Source organism: Xiphophorus maculatus, chromosome 6, assembly GCF_002775205.1.
Source record: "Xiphophorus maculatus strain JP 163 A chromosome 6, X_maculatus-5.0-male, whole genome shotgun sequence".
Lineage (NCBI taxonomy): Eukaryota > Metazoa > Chordata > Actinopteri > Cyprinodontiformes > Poeciliidae > Xiphophorus > Xiphophorus maculatus.
This window is the reverse complement of record NC_036448.1, coordinates 27,384,282-27,407,697: the sequence shown is the minus strand read 5'-3', so window position 1 is coordinate 27,407,697 and position 23,416 is coordinate 27,384,282. Positions and strand designations below refer to the sequence as shown.

The 23,416-nt window shown below is 37.8% G+C and overlaps 1 protein-coding gene across 9 annotated transcripts in view; it reads left to right on the top strand.

The window, feature by feature from the left end:
• The window catches only part of dip2c (disco interacting protein 2 homolog C), a 162,300-nt gene that overhangs the window by 99,472 nt on the left and 39,412 nt on the right, over positions 1–23,416 (top strand). For 8 of the 9 annotated variants that reach the window (XM_023334751.1, XM_023334753.1, XM_023334747.1 and 5 more), the window contains exons 3-9: positions 633–743; positions 3,110–3,235; positions 5,667–5,984; positions 10,959–11,051; positions 14,623–14,787; positions 15,874–15,993; positions 17,200–17,397. In XM_023334751.1, the coding sequence (XP_023190519.1) occupies positions 633–743; positions 3,110–3,235; positions 5,667–5,984; positions 10,959–11,051; positions 14,623–14,787; positions 15,874–15,993; positions 17,200–17,397 (1,131 nt within the window). The remainder of the gene's footprint in view (positions 1–632; positions 744–3,109; positions 3,236–5,666; positions 5,985–10,958; positions 11,052–14,622; positions 14,788–15,873; positions 15,994–17,199; positions 17,398–23,416) is intronic. The other variant, XM_023334750.1, reaches the window with a different exon arrangement.

Here is a 23,416-nt window from a genome sequence, read left to right as displayed (position 1 = left end):
CAGAGGAAACAAGAGAGCGAGGAGTTTCCCAGACTGATTCCTCTGCTGCCTGGTAGTCATTAAACGCTTGGCTAATCAACTTTTAGCTCCTCTCCTGAGCAGCAGCGGCTCGCCGAGGCGCTCTGAGAGCTTTTAATGAAGACGGACGAGGGTGGAAGTGTGAGGTGCGGACGGATGGTCGTGGATCATCAGCGGCTGTGGAGAAGTGGTAGCTGTCAGTTGCAGTTAGGTGGTTATAATCGGACTTATTGATTGGTGCCTGCAGAGGAGTTTTTCTACGTCTGTGGATGCTTAAACAAAATGTTTGAGGGTACCACCACTAAAATAAACAATAATAAAGCACTGTCATGTTTTTATAACTGACTGGACATTCATTTGTTTGATATAACTGCATTAGCTTCCAAAGCAATCGGAGTTTAAATTCTTGAAATAGTTTGGTTTCCTGGAGCTGTTGCATTCCTTGTGGGTTTCAGAGGACTACTAATAGTTCCTCTAATGACTAATTGTGGATCAGAAAGTTTTGAGACCTGACACCAACAAAGAATGATTAAACCTAAAGTCTAAAAGTCTAAAACGTGCCAATTGAATCTGTAAAATTTAATTATGTTCATTATCACACCTGGCTCTTCCAGGAATGGATCCCTCCATGGGCCAGGAGAGGAGAACACCGGTCACCCCCTCCTCGTCGTCCCGCTACAACCGCCGGCGGTCGTCGGGCTCCAGAGATGAACGCTACAGATCAGGTAATATGTCTAAAATATTTGTTTCAACCGGTAAACATCTGGACTGCTGCTGCTTTCAGATGAGTTATTTTATTGGTTGCTGTTCAATTATCAAACAAACCCAATTGGTCTGACTTTCATAGATCCATTAACATAGAACACAATGATTGAAAACAGAGTAATTGTTTAATAATCTGATAATATGACCTTTTTAAAGGGGACCTATTATGCAAAATTCTAATTTTTCACATTTTTATGCTTCCTTTTGGGTTTATACTGCTTCTTAAAAAAACACACAGCTGTTTATTGCAACAAGTTAGTTATCTAGCAACCCAAGCTGAGCTCCAGCACTTTTGGTCAACTGGTTTTACCGCGCTGTACAATGGCTACTGAAAAAGACATTCTAGTTGTTAGTACAGGAGGCTCTAATTTTGCTTTTCGAAGGTGTAGAGCTGTATAATTGCGCATTGGTTCACAGCCATTTTCGCTTGCGAGTGTAAAGGTGTTTTGTGGCTATCAGCAGCTTATTTAGATTTAAAGTGACAATTTGCTCTTTTCATTCTGAAAGGACTCAAAATGTGGTGAACATGTTTTGTATAGGCCATAGACCTATCCTAACTAGTTCAAGCAAACATACAGCAGTAAAACCAGTTGACCAAAAGTGCTGGAGCTCAGCTTGCGTTGCTAGGTAACGGGCTGGGCTTTGCTGGGGTTGCTAGGTAACGTCACATTCCAGAGGTTTTTGAAACGGCTCATGTTCCAGACACCAAAATACATTAACTTATTGGCAAAAACCAGTTGGGTCTTTTATTTATTTATTTGAAGCACTTGGGTTGTTTTTAGAAGCTGTAGATCTGTCAGTGAATCTTATTCAAAATATTATGGTAAATTGGAGCTGGTGATGTTTTTGGCTTATATGAAATACCTTCAATGGTCTTATTTTGAGCTTAGATGCTAAAGATGAGTTTAATCTTGAGAGAATCCACTGGGAACAACAAACTCACTTCTACGCACTCTGCAGTCAACCTCAGTCAACAACAAGACAATAAAAGTTTAATTGAGATTGAAATTACATCCCCCCCCCTACAAAAACACACACATGCCAAGTAAACACACATTTGAGAGCTGCATTCATCCTGACTAATGTCTCACTTATGTCATTATGGAGCAAACAGTCTCTGTATCGTCTGTCGTTGTGTTTGCCTTCTGCAGACAACAGGCTCCTCTCAAACAAACCCAGCTGTGGCTAAATCAGAACGCTTTATCTCGCTGCTAGAAACATTCATTTACAAAACACCCTCCTCTACTTCTGCCTGAACTTAATCTGGTTGGAAAGCACAAGGCCTCATGGGAGCTGCTGTCAGCCGGGGGATGGTTGTGTACGAAACTCGATGTGAGAAAATGGGAACATGGTGTTGATTGTAAAAGGAATGCTGCTTCATAAAGGCTGGATCATAAACCTGCTGGTGATTCCTGCAGAAAGCTGGAAGTCTTTATATTTACTCTGCTTGGAAAAATAACATTTAATTGTTTTTGCAATGAACTTCAAGTGAATTTTGTGGGGTAATTTTGCTTGAGAAATTCCCTTTGTTGTTAAACATTCTCATTTTAATAAAGCAATAGTCTGTTTTTCTCTTCTTTTAGTTTTGTTTTCATATATGTCATTGTTTTTAGGTCTGCTGTTTAGATGACTTGTTAGGGCCACTATAGATAGAAAACTGAAATTTCTGAGCTCAAAAAGTTGTAAATTTGCAAGAAAGAAACTCAAATGTTGAGAAGAATCTTTAAAACTTCCTTAGGGAAAAAATAGAAAAATCTCAGAAATATTCTTTCAAAACAGAAAGAAATCTCTGAGTTCAAAAAGTTGTAAATTTGTGATTAGAAAATCTGAAAATTTCTGTTTAATCTTAGAAATGTTCTAGAAAGAACTTTAAAATTTCTAACATCAAAATGTTGTAAATTTGAAAGAAAACTCAAATTTTGAGATTAATATCAGAATTCTTTTAAAAGAACTTTGATATTTCTAATCTCCAAAAGTAGAAAAAAATTGCATGAAAAATACTCTGAAATTTTAAAATTAATCTCTGAGATTTTCTAGAAAAAAATGAAATTTCTGAGTTCAAAAATTTGTAAATTTGCAAGAAAAAAATCTGAAATTTTCCTGTTACTCTTTAAAAATGGTCTAGAATAAACTTGGAAATTTCTAAGCTTAAAAAACTGTAAACTTGCAAGAAAAACTCAGAAATATTCAAATTAATATCAGAAATTTCTTAGAAAAATCTGTGTCTATTTTGTCCACTAAAGCTGCTGGTAAACCAAGCTAGATTTTTCCTTCTTCTATTTGTTCCTTTCACTGTAAAACCAAAATATTGTGAATGTGTTTCCAGATGTGCACACAGAGGCCGTGCAGGCGGCCCTGGCGAAGCATAAGGAAAGGAAAATGGCCGTGCCGATGCCTTCTAAGCGCCGATCGCTGGTGGTCCAGACCTCCATGGACGCCTACACACCACCAGGTAAAACTAAACTACCCAAAATTATTCATAGCCCTGACAGGTTTAGGTTCAAAGCTGGCAGGTTGGGCCAGTCCCAAAACAACAAGAAACACAAATCTGAAAATTGAGGGAGGGAAATAAATATTAGGGTGATGGTTAGGAGGAGTTCCTACCTCAAAGTCAGACCAAAAAAAAAAAGAATATCAGTGAAAACATGATTAGCGATGATCAGTAAAATTGTTTGATTGCTGTAATGCAAACAAAGATTGTTCCATTCATATTAATAAGTTTAGGCCAGCCATTTTGAATATGTAAATAAAACATACATGTTTGCATCAGTGTTTTTTTTTTGCGTGTTTTGAAGTGTTGAATTTGAAAAGGTTGACAGAAATTCAAAATAATCTCAGTTTCACAAAAAATATTTTTTAGGTAGAGTTTGCAAAAAGATTTAATGCACTAAAGGGAAGATGGAAACATTTACCGAAAAAGTTCTGATATAGCAAATTTTTTTTCTTCTCTTTTGCAAAAACTTAAAATATTTGGTCAAAATTCATTTGACAATTGGATGGAAACACAGCTGTATTACAAAACCTTAAAGTTGCACTATTACTTTATTTTATCTCTATATCGTGTCATAATGTCATTCCCTCATCAAAAACAAACCTGGAGTGTTGCCTTAGTTCTTTCATTCATCTTTGAGAAATCTTTAAATCTCCATGGCAACCATTCAGCTGTACAAAACGCCTGGGTAGACCTAACCCCGCCTTCTAGGCGCAGCCCCTCCCCTTCTGAGCTCCTTCAGACTAGCCAGCAGCAATTAGCAAACACTTGGTGGAACTTTGTATCTGCTGAGCTCATTATTGGAGCTGCTTCTTAGTGAAACGCTGGTAAAAACGTCGTTAAAGGGTTAATAGAGGATCCATGTTGGGAGAGTTTCAGGGCGTTACATTACAAAGTCAGATTTTTAGTCACGTTTGCTACATAAAGCATTTTTATATCAACTGCAGGTAACAGGAAGTGGACCACACTCACTTATCTAATGCTGTTAATGCCACAAAGTATTGAACTTCAGAGCATTTCTTTGCTGCAGAAAACAGGTTTGCAGTTTTGCAGCTTTTTTGAAAAACTTCTTCTGATCATCCATTTTTTTTCTTCTGATTTGTTCATCTTTAATAAACTCAAACCTGGTGAAGAAAACCTGAGGCTCGTTCTGGTTCTTGTTGGAGATCATCAGCTTTCATTTGCCTCAAGATTCATTAATATTCTGCTGGTTTCTTTGTTTCTTTGTTCTGGTTTGAGGCTTTTGAAGGCCAGATGGAGATGATCCAAAGGCGCCTCTAGGCCCTCGGGTCATATTTTTATTTTTTTAGTATTAAAAAAAGCAGAAGATTGTTTCAGCTGCCAAAATCGACTACAGTCTTCCTGGATCTGTTTAAAAAAAAGAGACAGTCCTCACTGAAATGTATCGATCCTTTTCCTTTAAGGGCAAACATTCACGCTCTGATGAGTGCTGCAGATGTTTTTAATTGGCTCATCATGCCAAATAACATCAGTTATAAAATATTTAATATTTTAAGATCACAATGACTTCATATCCAGCTCATTCCTCTTTTTCCTACCTTCAGACCATTACAATTGAAACTCGATGCCCACTTGTGCAAATCAGCATAAAATAGCATTTTTTAGGCAGAAAGTAATATGTAATTTTATGTGCTATTATTGGGAATATTTTACTATTTCATTATTCAATTCAACAACGATTTGTGATTCAAAACGATTATTCGTAATGATTTTTGCTTTACTCTATAAGTGTGGACATGATCCTCAGGATCTACTCCAGTCAGTTTTGAAAGACAAAAGGACATTAATATAAAATTTTAAATATTAATATCAATATTTTAATATTAGACTGAATTATTCCCTCCCTGCAGCAGCTTCCATTTTGTTTTTACAGACAGTGGAACAAGTACTTTTTAAATAATATTAATTCATATTTTACTTAAAACAAGCTCTTATATCTTTCTGAAATGTTACTTTAAAGTTGGTTTTGTCTTTTTTCAAGTGTATTTAGAAATTCCCGCTAGAAACTAGACCCTGGCAATATTTTGAGTTTTTGCAGTGTAACAGAAGGAAGTTTATGTGTTTCTGGAAGAATCTTCATTTGAATTGTTTAAAATGTAAAAATATGACATGTTTACAGAGAGATTTAGACACAATGAACATGTTTCTCCATTTAACTGCGATTTTGTATTTTAGCCAGAATCAAAATTGACAACAGAAGTTTAAATTCTTCAATAAAAATTCACTTTTACAATTTTCTTAAGTGGTTTCAACAGCTTTCATTAACTAGGACCTGTGAATTTTTATCAGACATAAAAAGCTTGTTAAAATCAAACGTAGTGGATGACCCAGAGCTTCTCTGATTAGCTCTCTGCCTGGTTTTCTTCCTCAGACACTTCCTCTGGATCGGAGGGCGAAGGTCAGGGCAACGGCGACGAAGACGTAGGAGACGGAGAGGAAGAGGACGGCGGAGGAGGCGGAGGAACGTCGTCCAGCAGGGAGGGGAGCATCAGCATGGAGCACTGGATCAGCCGGGCGGTTCACTCCTCCACCACCACCACCTCCTCCACCGCCTCCTCCTCCTCCTCCACCCGCAGCGGGGGCAGCGGGGCGGCCGCGGGCCGGCTGGCCGACGTCCTGGCCCAACACGTCCACATCTCCGCCCAGCAACACCTCCGCCACCACCGCCATCATCACCGCCACAAGACAGGTGACGCCTCCGCAGCCGTCAAAGTTTTCCACCCCTTAGATCCTGACACATGATCTAAGGGCGTGACTTTTTTTTTTACAGTGTGGAAAAAGAAGACATTTTAAATATCCAAAAGAAATAAACAAAAATAACAAGTAAAATTAAAATTGTCCTTAAAAAAGGACTAGTTAAGACATTGAAAACTTTTTTCAGCCAGTTTTTGGTAGAAGGAGAAAAAAGAAAAGAGAAAACCGATAACTCATGCTTTAGTTTATCATGTGATTAATTGATTTTTTTGACTTAGAGCAATTTTTGTGTAATGTTATGACCAAAATAAATATTTCTATTTGCTGTGGTCATGAGTTCAAATTCTGACCTGGGATTTTTGCAAACAAAAGTAATTTAAAGCCAAACATACATTCACTCCTGTTGATCACGGCTATCAAATAGTACAGTAAGCTCGGTTTATTAATTCAAGTCATGTGTTTTTGTGTAGGACCTTTCAGATACAAGCTGAGAAGACAAAGTAGATGCACAAAAAAGAAACTAAAGAACTGATGTAGGATTTCCATGTTACATAATCAAACACTGGTCTGCCTACAAACTCGGTTTCGGTTCGGTTGAAGTGAACTCTGATGTGGCTCAGATTAAAATGTGAACCAGAAACCGCTTCAAAAATAGGAAGCAGACTACAGTTCAGGGCATTCTGGGTAAATACAACCAAAACAAACATGCTAGGCTAGCACTAGCAGGAAAAATGGCTCAATGTTTTTTACCAAAATAGAGAAATCTCCCAACCGCTAAAATCTGCCACTACAATTTTGTTTAGATTTTGTAAAGAAAGAAGTGACGTTAAGTCTTTTTCTGAGGTTTTCATGTTGTTCCTTCAGTGGTTCTTGCTGCAGCGCCCCCACAGGCAACGAGGGGAACAGCTTTTCAATTAAATTGGTTTGTTTGACTCAGTGCAGTGAGAAAGAGAATCACAGCAGCTGAAAATGCATCAAATTTAGCAAAGTTGGTCCCCAATCGAACCGAATCTACTGGACCATCAAGTGAGAACACATCATAAAAATTAAATAATATTTTAGTGCAATCCTTACTGACATAACACAGGAAAGTTTTAGTCTGACTTAATGCCAGAGAGTCTAGAATGTCAGTCTTCTCGCAAGCGTTCACGTAAAGTTTGGCTCATTCTTCCTGAAAGAATTAATTTATATCAGATTAAACTGAAATGACACCAAAGATTTTGATGAACCCAAAAATTTCACTTTAATTTGTAGTTTCCAAGTTAAAATCTGCCCTTGAATTATACAATGAACCCGTTCAATCGGTGCAGCCTTGTCAAATTGATGTTCTTCCCACTTTCCGGCTCAGAATAATAAACGGGCCATTTTCATGTTGTTTTTTAACGGAGTTAAAACCCATCAGGACCTTTTGAAGGCCTCCATTTTACAGCAGCCTCCCTCCAGGTTATTTTTAGCTGTTTGCAGTCGAGCTTTCTAATAAAAGTGAGTGGATCTGCTTTCACGAGGTAGCTGGGTGGGCTTACTGTTCAGGCTTTGATGTTTATTGGTGTTAACTGGGAGTGTTGGATGGGAACTGGTATTTATGTTCCTGTGTACAGTGTGTAAATGCAGGTTTAACTGTGAGCCGGTTTCCTGTTTGATCGAAACGCTCCAGTTTGTGACATCACGCTTTAGAATCTTTTGTCAGTAAAAACAGACTCAAAACATCTGATGTAATATTAAAAACAAGAAAGCATTTGGGCTAAATGTTTTCCTTCTATTATATCTGTGTTAATAATAAATGTTTTGGACAAATTCTTTTATACCTCCAAATCCATTTCTAACTCTGAAAGTTATCATTCCAGATTGTGTTGAATGCTGGGATGTGTTCATATTACTGCTTATTTATTTGCTGTATAGTACCTTGAAAAAAAAATGCACACCTGCTGAACTTTTTGCAGATTTTGTTACAGTTGAATACCAGCTGTTAACGTAGCTCTAAATTATTTGCTGAAAATGTGTCTGTTTTTGGATTCTTTCATAAATATTTGAAGAAAAATGCAACTTAAGAAGCTTTAATATGTAGCAGCAAAGCTACTTGACATTGCTTGGCATTTCGCAAAGCAGCCAAACCTAGAGCCCCATTCATTTTCTTAGTGCTGATTGGCTGAACCCCAAAAAGCCGAGACATGGAAGACTGTATGTGTTAGCTCCTGTTTTAGTGCTAAGACGGTTTCCTCTGTGCGTTCTGATGCATGTTGAGGTTTATCTGGTGTTTGAACTATTAAAACAGGTGTTTTTTAGGGTTAGATACTTTCTTATTAGCTTCTGCTAATGTTGGTTTAGCGCTTTAGCTTCCACTAACTAGAATATTAATTCAGATCTTTAGCATTAGCTTCCACTAGCAAGAATATTGGTTTAGTGCTTTAGCATTATATTCCGCTAATTAGAATGTTGATTTAGCACTTTAGCATTAGCAGAACAAATGTTTATGATTACTGCTTTAGGGTTAGCACAACTAACTTTAAGTTAGTGCTGGTGCCCTAAAAATTATAGAACATATTGTTTATCTTTCACTTCACAATAATGCACTACTTTGTGTTGGTCTACCACATCATACAAATGGAAATTCTTGGTTGTATTATGATTAAATATGAGAAATTTCAAGGGTTATTACTTTTGCAAGTCCCTGTATTTAAGGGTTTTACTAAACCGTTAGCTTTTAGCTTGCCACCAGAAAACAGAAGGGCAGAAAATGATTTTAGGGCAGGTATAAATCTGGGGAAAATCGCCCCGCAGCGGCTCCATGGCTCCTGCTTCCACCTTTTTCCTGTCTCTTGCTGAGGGAGCGTCATGACTAAACATACTGGCGGAGGTTTGCTTGTTGTCACGCCGGCGCGGTTGGTATCCAGCTCTGAAGATATCGCACAGAGCTTCCTGGCAGCTCCACCCCGCCAACATCCACGGCCCAGGTTCTGCGCACGCCGGCCGTTTGCTGGTGTCTGTTTGTTTGGGGCTCATTCCCGCTGATTTCCTGCGTCACTCTTCCCTGCTGGCTGTAATTAGTGGAAAGTTGTTTCCAGGGAGGCAGAAGCAGCAGAAAAGCATCGAGACCTTGACGTAAAAGCACTCAGCCGACCTCGGATAAATGAAACAAGAAAAACAGGCGGTGAGATGGGACTTAGAGACGTGTTGAGTTAAAAACACTGCAAAAAAACAAACTCTTACCAAGTATTTGTAGTGTAGTTTATAATGAAAATCTCTTATTTTAATTTTATTTCAAGTGTTCTAACATACAAGTAACGTCAGCAAGGAATAGGAAAATGATTTAAGCTAATAATGACTTGATTATTTCACTTAAGATATTTTTCCCATGAAATAATCTGCCAATGGATTAAGGATTTATTTACCTAAAATAAGCCCTTATATCTCGTTGAAAGGTTATCTATAACTTAATTTTGTTTTATTTAAAATATTTTAAGATATTTGCACAACAACTAGATCAAAAATATGTGGTAAAATTTTGTGTTTTTGCAGTGAATCTGTTAAAATATCAACAAATAGCATTCAATGAGTACATCTTAAAGTTAAATAATGTTGAACTTCTCTTTACATTGATGTATTTTGGAATTATACAGATATTGATTGATAAAATGTTTTGTATTCATGCATCCCTGATGAACTCAACTGATGTCGGCAACTTTTACAATCCAGAGAGACATTTTGGGCCTCAATAAAACATGTTCAGAGCCACAAATGTTTTGGAAAAGGCTATTTATAATTAATTATTATTATAAGTATCTAGGAAATCTATTTTTTAAATAATCACTATTTTATTTCTATTTTGAGAAATAACATCTATGTTAAAAAATGCACAGTTTCCAACTTAATGACCAAAATAAATCTAAAAATACTTATTTTGTAGAAATTGAGTTTTATCTTTCCATTACTTGTTGTTATATATTTCAAAACATTTGTTCCTTTTATATTATCTTTAGCCAAAGTTATTAAGAGTCATTGCATAAGGTCTAAAGAGCCACTTATTTGTATAAAACGTAACAGTTTTAGATGAGTGGGAAATAATCCAGTTCTTTTTGTTGGAGGTCATTTCTGTTCACCTTTGACTCTGTCATTACCGAGGATAATTTAGAGCTGATTTTTAAATGTTCCGGCCTTTTCTGAACATTTTAAGCTGTGTTTGAGTTATGACTGCTTCTATATTTGAAGTTATCGAGGTCTTCTGTCTGTCCACTTCCCTCAGCTCTGTCTCAGACCTTGAAGCTTTAATTTGTGGCTTCATCGGAGGGAACGACTTTACTGCAAAGTGCTGATGAACGACTCAAGGTTCAGCGTTTTTTATGTCCTGATGGTCGACTGTTTTACTGTTGGAGTGAAGCTCTGGCAGCTCCGTGTTTTTATTATCCAGCTTCAAATGTTTTCTCCTTCAGAACTGTACAAACATGGAATCTAAGCCTCAAAATGTAATTTTTAACTTGTTTTGTTTTGTTTCCTGAGATAATTTTCATTACAGAGGATTTTCTTTGCAGAATCCTGATGTTTAGAGATGTTCTGCTTTTCATTTCCATGTTTAAGGTCAAAGCTGGAGGACACGGTTGTCCAACAGTTATTGAACAGTTATTCTGAGGAGGTGTCAACATGCATTTATTTATTATTAATGTCCCTATTACCAGTTGTTAAACTTCTTTGCTTCTATAATCATTTAATTTTTTTACATTTTTCAGCAAATTGACCCTGTTGGAATATTATTTTATAATAATCTAATTCTGAAATAATCATTAGATGTTTAAACCATTTAAACTGACTAAACTTGGTCTAGAAATCATCTTCTAAATTTTTTTTGTTTTAGGTTTAAAGGATTGTTGGGTTTTATTGAGCTGGGGTTGTGTGAGGTAATTATGAGCGGTGAGTGTCTTACTGAACGGCTCTGCTGGCGCCTTGATTCAAGGTTCCCTCCGCTCTTGTTCTTCAGGCCTTTTAAGCCACCTCTCCTTGAGGAAGAGGAGGAGGAAGGCAGAGCCAGCTGGTTTGGTACAGAACGGAAACTCTGAGCCTCAGCGCTCCGGTAAGTCGGAGATCGGAGAATTTACCGGCCGATCTCCTGCCATCCTTTGACGCCAATATGGATGTCGTGTTTCCCATTTTGCTGCTCAGTTTCCCCTTCCACCCTGATGATTGTTTCCTGAATCCCTTAGCTTGTAGCTGTGCTAGCGTGGAAATGCTAATTTCAATGCTAATTCCCATAGCATTGAGCTACTGATGCATGAAAGTAAATAAAAGCTGTGAATTGTTGATAAAAATCAACAATGTGTTTGAAGACGTTTAAAAAAAAACAGCTCGTAGTTTCCCTTGTTTTTTTTTTTCTCTTCTGTTTGGTGTTTATTGATTTGAATATTTCTGCAGCATGTTTCTGTTTTCAGAACAGTTTCATCTCAAATCAGATGTTGGAGGAATGAAGACTGTTTCCCTGCTCTGTGTTTCTGTTACTTAAAATTATTTAGATTAAGTCAAAAACTATATAAATAGTTTCTATGGCAACTAAAAATGACTAAAATTGTTATTTTTAACTGAACGTTCAGTCACCTTCAGCCAAAAATAACTGGGTACAACTTAGCATTTTCCAGAAAATTCAAATAAATTTATTTGCATGGATTTATTTTCTTTCTCTCTCTTTTCTGTTGTTTTATTTTTTTTTTCCATGGGAAAGTTTGAGTTGTGCAAGGTTGAAGCTACCCTAGCTAGCTAGCTAGATGTTTTAGAATGTCTTAAATGTATTTTTTTAAAGAAAAAATTATTTGGCTTAAATACATTTATTGCAGGTTTTAAATTTGATTTAATCTCATGTTGTTTTTTATTTACTCATGGTAGTTTTCTAACAGGAAAACGTTTGTTGCATGCAGATAGCTGACTCGAGATGGTTGAACCTGCAATTAGCTAATTTTGCCTTAAATACATTAATTGCCGGTCCTAAATGTTATTTTTTTAATGTAGCTTTGTTTCTTTTGGGACTTCTCTGTCAGACAAAAATTTTAGTCATGCTTGAACATCTTCATTGCAGTCACTTACTCAAAGCGGTTGCCACTACTGTTAGCTAGCTGCTAATATACACGTGGTTGGTAGCTAGATTTTTTTAAGGCCTTAAAATGCATTACATTTTGGGGGGGAAACTAGGAATTGGCCTGAAATTCAATAATAACAGGTCTTAAATGTGTCTTAGCAGGACTATTTCATATAGGTTTTTTCTCCCATGGCACTTTTCTGTCAGGGAAAATATTGTCACATGATGCAGATATATTCGTTGCTTTCTGTGACTCAAGGTGGTTGAAGCTGCTGTTTGCTAGCTGCTACGATATGTTAGCTAGCTAGATTTTCTTGTGTCTATCATCGGTAGATGTAAATTTATCGGTAGTTTGTTGGACAAACTTTGTCTTTGCCACTAGCTTAGCATTTGTTATACTTTGTTGCTAATCTGTAAGAGGCTAGGTGCATTCTGGGAGAAAAAACCAAAAACTTTAAAGCTTGGCACTACAGTTATGGAGAGCGAAAAACAGAGAATCAAACTTCAGTTTTTGCTCTTTTTGATTGTAATGCAGAATCCCCCAACTATCCTCTTTATTTATAGTTTTTCAGTCTTAAATTCTATTCCAGGTGGCATTAAAAACATCTTAAAAAGTCTTAAATTTGACTTTAATTTACTCTGCTTTATCCACATGTAATGTTATCAAGGTTTCTCTGCACACTCTCTAACTATGAGGCCGTTTTAAGCTGTATTTGGGAGACGGACTGACTTATTGGTATTCCTGCAGTGAACCAGGCGTTCCTCATCTTCCTCCTCAGCTGGCTCTCATCTTCATCTCCCTGATGAGGTCGGTGGAGTTGCACACGCTCGTTTCCAGACAGACGAACTGCGCCTGACTTTTCGTCCAACAGCCCAGATGTTGCTGAGACTGAATGTGCAATGCGCTGCAGGAATTAGCATGCCGACCTGCATGCCGCAGCATTATTATTCAGCGCAGGTCCGGACGAGATGTTCTGTTCGTCTGGCTGTCTACGGCACGCTGCGTCACTGCCAGCAGACTCCCCATCTTGTTTTCGGGACTTTTTTACGACCGGTCTGATCGGTTTGGGCTCAGATTTCAGCCATCTGAACAAACAGGGATGAGCTGAACTTCCTGAAAGCATGTCAGTGCATCAGAAACTGTTTTTTAAGCATCAGCAAGGGCTAAATATTGTTTAACTTTAAACATTTCCATTTTTAAGTCGCTTTTTTGTGTCACCATAAGAAACAGTGTCAATATTTATCTTAAAAGCTTACATTTAACCAGAAATAGGCTAAAAGATAAGGAAGAAAGCCTTATTTTCCTTTTTTCCCTATAAATTTTGCTCCATTTTTATGAATCTTTACTACCTTGAACATTTTTTATATACATTTTTCTGTTTAAAGGAAGTGAATACATGAAAAGAGAGTTTGCATATAAATCAGTCAAAGTAGAGACTGAAGATTTCTGTGAAACTCTAATTTGAGATTTTGAAGTAAAGACACGAGTGTTAGTTATATTTTTCTTTAATTCTGAATCACATGTGAGAAATAAGATTAAAAGCTGGATTGTGTCTGAGTTGATACTCTAAGACATAAAATTCTACTCTCCGGGGATCAATTACCATCAATTAAAGATATTCTTCTCATATTTCACTTAGTGCCAAATATTAACCACAATACATCATTATAATAACTTGTGAGGAAAATTTATTGCAGCCGCAGCATAAACACACCAGTTTGCTGAATATCTGTCCGTCTTTACAGATAAAATTCACAATTTCACTCATTTCAGTTTAGATTCATCCCGTCACAGTACGTCTGTGAGCGGCGTCCAGCAAAGAGAGGTAAACATTGTTTGATGCCGCAAAACCGCGGTCGAGCTGTAAAAAAAAAAACAGACGCACATGTGAAGAGTCTGAGGCTCGCTGGGAGCTTTGAAACATCAGAAACAGATAAACGGTTCCTAAATGTGGCAAAAATGGGCTGAATACCGAAGGTCTGAGGAGAAAATTGAGTCTTTTTAGTTGATTTTCAAAGACAGGAGTTGCTGCATTCAGGGGAAGTTTTGGACTGTTGGAAATCAGAGTTTTTATTAGGAAAGGTTTTGGTTAAGGTGGATTTTCACTGAATTGAGTTTTTTCTGCTTTTATTTTGATTTTCTTCATTTAAAACCAACTGTAGCAGCTTTGACTGGCCGGGATTCGAATATAGAACCTTCTTGCTGAGTTTTCTTCATTTCAAACCTTTATCCAAACAACAGAAACAACAAATAAAATTAATTATTTGTTAAAGTCTAACCCTCTGCACCAGACTCAAGACCTTTATCATCAGTTTTTGGTAGAAAACAAGAGAGAAAAGAGAAAAACGATAATGATACAAATGGAAATTATCCAGTGTGTTTTAATTTATTATTGATTTATTGCTAATTGTGATAAATCTAGATGCAGAATCCACCCTCTCTTGATAAGCATTCGCTCAATAAAACAGTTTTTCCCAATGTTGACTTTAAATTCAAACTTCAGATTCAGCAGCCGGCTTCCTTCACGTGGATCGGCGCAGTGCGGTTGGTTCTGACTCGCTCCGATATCTGTTTCAGAAAACCACTCTGCACCCCCAGATGTGACCGGCTACACCAACAACACGGCCAACACCACCGCAGACGGGATCCAGGTGGAGCGGGCCCCACCTGGCGGCGGCGGCTCCGCGGCCCAGAGGCAGACGCCCAAATATGGAAACGCCGAGCTGATGGAGACCGGAGACGGTGAGGAGCAAAAACCTGCATGTTGTTCATTATTTTTCTTTAAAAACTGACACATTGGAGTGGTTTGTCTTTCTTGTGAGTCCTTTTAGAAATGTTTAAACTAAAATGAAATGATTTAGAATCATAAAAATGAAATAAAGAGAGAAACCCTAAGCTGGATTTTATCTGGTAACAATCAGATAACTACCAGATTTCTCTACATTTCTTTCAGGCTTTTAATCTCCAGCTGTAGAAAATCATTATAGACTCTTACTAACTTGTCATTTCACCTTATTGAGGTTGATAAACATTTCGGGGATAAAGAATAAGTCTGGAGTATGAGTGAGGAGTTTTTAGTTTGTTTTTTAACTTCATATAAAAATCCATGGTGTAAAAATAGGAGAAGCTTTTTTCTAGTGTGAAGAAAATCTGTTTGTTAATTTAATCGTGTTTGGGGAGATAAAACATTTTTAAAACTACATTAGCATTGTTTTGCAGAACAGGATTAGGGCCTCTGGGGAAAAGGGAGAATTCTGACTTTAATCTCAGAATTATGATTTAAAATCTCAGAATAATGACTTTAAACCTCAGAATTTTGACATTATTCTCAGAACTGTGATTTTAAATTTGATAATTGTGACTTTAATATCAGAATTTGGCTTGAATTATGACATTAAATCTCAGAGTTATGACTTTATTTTCAGAGTTATGACTCTAATCTCAGAATTATAAGTTTTTAGTTTTAAATCTCTAACTGCTTCTTGTTTTCTTTTTTTGTTGTTTCCAGCAGTAGCAACATCAGGTAGTTAATCATGTGATTCTTGTGATGCAAAAAAGAGTTTCTATTGAAGTTTTGCAAAATAAATAAAAAAAAACCAAGACTTGTGATCAACTATTTTTTTTCCAAAACTGTCAGTTGTTTCCATTCAGCAAATTTACTTTCAAAATGACAAATTGCGTAGTTCTGTGGCCAACAGAAACACATCTGCAACCTCAGCCTTTAATCTCATTTTGATCCTTCGGTTGTTCTGCTTCGTTTATGGTTTGAGGTAAAACTTCAGGAAATCCCAGATTAAACCTCAGATTAAACCTGTTTTTGCTCTGCAGGCGTTCCAGTCAGCAGCAGAGTTTCAGCCAAGATCCAACAGCTGGTCAACACGCTGAAGAGACCCAAACGGCCGCCGCTGAGGGAGTTCTTCGTCGATGACTTTGAGGAGCTTCTGGAGGGTAAAAAGCTTCCCTTTATTTTAAAAAAAATACTTCAAATTCCCATAAATCTAATCCCAGATTGGGATTTACTGCCGTTTTTCTTTCAGCTTGTTTTACAACCAGCATTTTTTCACCTCATGAAGCTGAAAAATACTTAATTCAGACAAAATCGCCACATTCCCTCGACAACACCGAGCCACGCCGATGAATATTTTCTTCTTTTTTTAGTATCAAAAGCTGCAGAAACAGAAGTTAATTCATAATTTAAGCATGAATAGTAAATGTGCGTTGTTAAAATTCATCACCGTGGATGAAACGTGTTGTTTTTACTAAAATGCTCAGTTTGCACTTGGAAGGCCTTAAAAAGCAGGTTAGTTTGTTCATGATGGATGATTTTTTTATTGCTTTTAACAGCACAAAAGGTGCTGCTAAATTTTATGAGAATGCAGTTTAATTTGACACAATCAAAGCTCCACCAACACATTGTGGTTGTGTTTAGTTACAGATGGTAGAATCTCTGTCAGCTGACAAAGGACGTCAGGGACTAATTGGATTGGATACGTTTGTTTTAGAGAAATGAGGAGGAGAATCATATAAAAGTCTAAACAGCTACAAGTACCAAGATGATTGGTGGAAACATGTGAACAGGAGCTGTACAAGATACACTGCAAAAACACAATGTCTTACCAACTATTGCAAATTTCTTAGTACACTTTAAATAAGACAAAAATAACTTACAAAAGTAACTTCTCAGCAAGAAATACGAGCTTGTTTTAAGGTAGTAATTCCTTAAAATTGATCAAAAAGTACTAGTTTCACTGTCAAATTGTTTCACTAAAACATTTCTTGTTACAAGTAAAATAATCTGCCAATTGAGCTAGTACTTTTTCATCATTAGAAAGAATTTATTATTTTAAATAAAGCTCATATTTCTTACTGAAAAGTCATTTATAAGTCAAATTTATCTTATTTTAAGCGTACTATAATATTTGCACTAGAAATAGACCAAATTACCTGGTACGTTTTTGTGTTTTTGCAGTGTATGTAAACATATTCCTTATTAAAGTTACAAACTGCAGCCTTAATGAAAACACCACATTTACCAAAGTGTCTTTTTAGCAGAAAATAGCCGAAGATTTGCACACGTCATCAACAGATCTAAATCGTACGATGCAGTGACCTCACCCTTCTTCTTCTTCTGATGTTTTTTCCTCTCCTCTGCAGTCCAGCAGCCAGACCCCAACCTTCCCAAAGCCGAGGGAGCGCAGATGGCGGCCATGCGTGGCGAGCAGCTGGGCGTGGTGACCAACTGGCCGCCGTCTCTGGAGGCGGCGCTGCAGCGGTGGGGCACCATCTCCCCGAAGGCGCCGTGTCTGACCACCATGGACACCAACGGCAAGCCGCTCTACGTTCTCACCTACGGTAGGAAGGTTATCAGAAGTGGGAAAATTATCCACAAAAAGCAGCATTTCTATTCCCACGTGATCCTGTGCAAAATGTTACCAAGTTTTTTTTAGTTTCTAGGCTAAATATCTTAGTACACTTGAAATAATACAAAACTAACTTACAAATCAATCAATCATGTTTATATGTATAACATATTTCAGCAGCAAAGCAGTTCAAAGTGCTTTATATCATAAAAACACAAAAATTCAAGGGCACAGCCAACAACTGAAACATAAAATTTTTCCACGTGCCGTCATTACACATAAAAATGTTGATTAGTGTTTCATTAATTATGGTACAAAGGCAACTCTAAACAGGTGGGATTATAATCCAGACTTTTAAAAAAATTCTGTTTCAGGTGTTTGTGGTGCTGAATGTTGCTTTTGTTGCTTCAGCAAGAAGTTTGAGCTTTAATAATTCAATAATTTCTCAATATTGATCAAAAAGCACTAGTTCCATTGGCACATTATTTTTCTCATAAGAAGACATTTTTCCCATGTCATAAGTGAAATAATCTGGCAATGGGACTAGTACTTTTTCATCAATTTAAAGGAATTATTGGCTCCTATATCTTAAATTGTAAGATAGTTTTGTCTTATTTCAACTGATCTAAGATATTTGCAGTAGAATCTAGACTACAAATATTCGGTAAGATTTTGTGTTTTTGCAGTGCATGATCCAATTCTTCCTCAAGGTTGGAAAAATGCTAAAAACAATTAAGTTTTACGCCGAGAGCTGATTAACTGAAGAACCAAACAATGCCTAGCGCCCGCTGTGGGAGCATAATTCCCCTAATGGCAGCCAAGCAGAGCACTAAGCGCATTAGCAACCTGTGAAAAAGATGTTTTAAAGAGTGCAGAAGGAGGGAGCGTTTGATTATTATTTATTTTTATTTCTTTTGTTTGTATTTCTCTCCCAAAGGTCCAGGTTCTCAGAGTTTCCTTTAAATCAATTGCAAAGTGAATCATGCAAATAAAAACTTTTTTACAGCCTCTGCAGCAATGAGGGAATTGCATCTCACTTCAGGCTGTAACTCACTTTTTACCAGATTATAGTTGATAGTTTTAAAACTGACTGTTCCCATGAAATTCAGGTCAGAAACTGAAAAAATGCATCTGATGGAGCAATAAATAAATAAATAAATAGATTTAAAGCAACTTTTGCTCCACTTCAAGGCGTCAGAGTAAAAAAGGTTAAATCCACTTGTACAACATGGCCTAAACATGCCATCCAGTTTGGAATAAAGTAATTTAAAGTGATATGAATATACAACCCCTGGCAAAAAGTATGGAATCACCAGTCTTGGATGAGCACTCATTCAGACATTTCATGCTGTAAAACAAACTCAGATCAAAAACATGATACAATATTAAGGTCGTTCCAAAGTGCAACTTGTTGGCCTTCAGGAACACTCAAAGAAATGAAGAGAAAACATTGTGGAAGTCAGTGAATGATACTTTAATTGACCAAACACAGGGAAATAAATATGGAATCACTCAATTCTGAGGAAAAAAGTATGGAATCATGAAAAACGCATAAACAAAAGACCATTCAAAATACATCACTAGTATTTAGTTGCACCACCTTTGGCTTTTATAACAGCTTTCAGTCTGTGAGGCATGGACTTGATGAGTGACAAACAGTATTCTGCATCAATCAACTCTCTTTGATAGCAGTTGCCAGATCAGCTTTGCTGGTTGGACCCTTCTTGTGGACCATTTTTTTCAATCTCCACCACAGGTTTTCAATTGGGTTGAGATCTGGACTATTTGCAGGCCATGACATCGACTGAATGTGTCTTTCTTCAAGGAATGCCTTCACTGTTCTTGCCCGATGGCACGATGCATTGTCATCTTGGAAAATTATTTCATCATCACCAAACATCTGTTCAATTGAAGGGATGAGAAAACTGTCCAAAATGTCAATGTAAACTTGTGCATTGATAGAAGAATTAACCACAGTCATCTCCCCAGTGCCTTTGCCTGACATGCAGCCCCATATCATCAAGGACTGTGGAAATTTGGTTGTTTTCTTCAGGCAGGCCTCTTCATAAATCTCACTGGAACGGCACCAAACAAAAGTTCCAGCATCATCACCTTGTCCAATGCAGATTCTTGACTCATCACTGAAGACAACTTTCATCCAGTCATCCACAGTCCATGATTGCCTCTCCTTAGCCCATTGGAGTCTCGTTCTTTTATGTTTAGGTGTCAATGCTGGTTTTCGTTTAGCTTTCCTGTATTGAAATCCCATCTCCTTTAGGCGATTTCTTACGGTTCGGTCACATACATTGACTCCAACTTCCTCCCATTTATGCTTCATCTGTTTAGTTGTACTTTTTCGGTTTTCAAGACAAATGGCCTTAAGTTGTTTGTCTTGACGCTTTGATGTCTTTCTTGGTCTACCAGTACGCTTGGCTTTAACAACCATTCCATGCTGTTTGTATTTGGTCCATATCTTGGATACAGCTGACTGTGAACAGCCCACATCTTTAGCAACCATGCGTGAAGGGTTACCTTCCTCAAGAAGTTTCACAATCCTCTCTTTTGTTTCAAGGGACATTTCTCTTGTTGGAGCCATGGTTCTCACCACTCCACTTCGTCCAGCAGCCGTCCAAGGTGTCATGACTGCAGGTGTTTTGAACTGCACACTAACGGGCACATCTAATCTGGGGCAGGTGTCCATTTAGGGAAAGGAAATAGACTGGGTGTGTCCTTTTTTTCTACCTCCAATTTGAGTGATTCCACACTTTTTTCCTCAGAATTGAGTGATTCCATATTTATTTCCCTGTGCTTGGTCAATAAAAGTATCATTCACTGACTCCCACAATAGTTTCTCTTCATTTCTTTGAGTGTTCCTGAAAGCCAACAAGTTGCACTTTGGAACGACCTTAATATTGTATCATGTTTTTGATCTGAGTTTGTTTTACAGCATGAAATGTCTGAATGAGTGCTCATCCAAGACTGGTGATTCCATACTTTTTGCCAGGGGTTGTATATTCATATCACTTTCCAGATGAATTTGCTCCGGCTGAACCGCATTACGGTCTTCTCTCAGGTTTGAGTTTCTTTGTTCTGCAGCCGGAGCCTGGAGATTGATTAGAGAAGCAAACAGCAGCAGAGAAAACGGCGTAAATAAGGAGATTTAGCTGCTGTGAACAGGGCCGCAGGTCCTCATGAATTTAGAGCCAAACGTCCTGCTGAGCAGCCGAGTGAATGAAATGATCCTCAGACACATCGCAGCGAAAGCACAGATTATCACACAGAGACGCACCTGAAAGGAGAACAAGGTGAAATGTTTCTTTAAAAAAACGCCTCGGACGTTAGATTAGTTAAGGAGTGAATTTGTGTCTTAAAAGCTTTCTCAGCTTGGTTGCTGGAATGACAACAATTTAATTGTTTTATTCCATGTTTTTAAATGTGGCCTGCAAGATTCCTGAAGACTTCATTCCTTTTCTTGGAACTAAACATATATAAACAATTTTTTATGTGCAATTAACAAACTATAACACCATAATTTATTCTCTTGAGCTCTGTTAAATAGCAATAATAATAGACATTAGTTCCACTAACACTAAAGTGATATACCAACATAATGTTTAGCAGAAGCTAATGCGCAATAACAACATGGTATTTAGGAAAAGCTAATGCTTAAGCATTAGCACTAAATCAACACAGTATTTAGTGGAAGCTAAAGTTAAAGTGCTTTTTAATATTGTATTTCTGCTAAATACAGTGATAGATAACACTGTAGCATTAGCAGAAGCTAATGCTAATGCACAAGACCAACATAGTATTTAGCAAAGGGTAATGCTACAGTGCAATACCAGCTAGCTGGTATTTAGTGGAAGCTAACGCTAAACTACGAGACCAAAACGATGAAAGTGAAAGTGCTATACTAACATAGTATTTAGCAGAAGCTAACGCTACAGTCCAATACTAAAAGTTTTAGCTGAAGTTAACATTAAAGTGCTATATCAACATAATATTTAGCAGAAGCTAAAGCGCAATAACAATATGGTATTTACCAAAAGCTAATGCTAAATGGAAGCTAAAGTTCAACTGCTGTACCAACATAATACACCGTGATCCAAATTATTATGCAAATTGGATTTAAGTGTCATGAAGATTAAACATTTTTTTTGTGCTATTAAATTTATAGATGGTTTTGTGTGTCAGGGCTCTTTGAATCACTATAATTAATTTCAGAGAGCTGGTTGATTAGTTTGTCTGATGAGCTCAATTAAAGGAAATCTACTAAAGAAGGATGTTCCACATTATTAATCAGGCCACAGGTTTCAAGCAATATGGGAAAGAGAAAGAATCTCTGCTGATGAAAATCATCAGATAGTGTAGTGCCGTATGACAAGGTATGAAAACATTAGATATTTAACAAAAACTGAAGCGTTATCGTACTGTGAAGAAATTTGTGGCTGATTCAGAACAAAGATGGTTTGTACAGATAAAAGCAGAATGAGGAAAGTTTCTATTAAGAGAGCAGCTGTTAAAATGTCCTTACAAAGCAGCAAACAGTTATTTGAAGCTGCTGGAGCCTCTGGAACCTCAAGGTGGAGGATCCTCCTGAGGCTTGCGGTGCAGGAACCTACTATTGGGCCCCTAACCAGAGCTCACAAGCAGAACCGGTCCCAGTGGGCCCAGCCGGACATGAAGATTAATTTTTAAACAGTCTTGTTCACTAATGACTGCTGTGCAACCCTGGATGGTCCAGATGGACGCAGTAGTGGACTGGTGGTGGATGGCCACCACGTCCCAACATGGCTGTGACGTCAGCAAGGAGGTGGTGGAGTCATGCTGTGGGCCGAAATCATGGGGAGAAAGAGAGAGAGAGAGAGAGCTGGACGGCCCCTTCAGAGTCCCTGAAGGTGTGAAAATGACCTCAGCAAAGTATATGGACTTTCTGACTGATCACTTTCTTTCATGGTTCAAAAAGAAGAGCCGAACCTTCAGTAGCAAAATCATCTCCATGCATGACAATCCACCATCTCATGCTGCAAGGAATACCACTGTGTCATTGGCTGCTATGGACATGAAAGGGGAGAAACTCAGAGGAGGATGGTGTGGTCACCATCCTCCTCTGACCTCAAGCAAGCAGCAGTTCAGGTTGTGTGTGACTGATGTCAGTGATGTGAGAGGCGTTTGCCCGCTGTACATGATGAGACGATATGAGCGTTCACCAGACTGTGAAATGTCTCCAGCCTGCGTTCAGGACTCGACCACAGGAGACAGAAACACGGTGAGATTTCAGCAGGTGTGTGTGTGTGTGTGTGTGTGCGCTGAATCTAAATCTCATCTTCTCTCTTTCCTCTCTATCTCTGATTCCTGTCGTGTCTCGCCTTTGATGTCGGCCCACAAAGACAAACTTGTTTTGTTTCCTTCCTGCCGAGCCGTCCTTCGCCCCCAGAGAACGGAGGGAATTCATGATGCCCACTTCTTCATCCCGCAGCTCATCCACGCTGCACTGCTGATAACCTCTCATAGCAGCCAGCAGAGAAACACACTTTGATTCATGATAGGAAAAGTTTTCACACAGTTAGGAATTTCTCTGGGAGATTTAAATATACCAAGATATCAACTCCAAAATATAAGGAGGAATTTTAAAACCTTCTTCTGTTAGTCACAAATGATCATCTTTGTCTGCTCAGGAGGAAAAACAGATGCTTGGTCATGTCAGAAAATGCTGAGTCACTTCTAGCCATGACTCAGACAGATGAAAGAAACATTTAACGTGCAAAAACTCCAAGAGGCAGAATCGTCTGGTGACAACGCGGGAAGATCTGTGTGTTTTCAGTAATTCATGTAAAGATGTGATAAAATAAAGAGTTCGAACTTCTGGTAGGAAAATAAAACTAAGGAATAGGACAACTGAAAAAAATAACAATGTTTTCCTTAGATTTCTGACTTTAAAACTCAGATTTCTGACTTTAATCTCAGAATTTGTTTCCAGTGGCCCTGATGCTCCGCAGGAGTGCGATAGT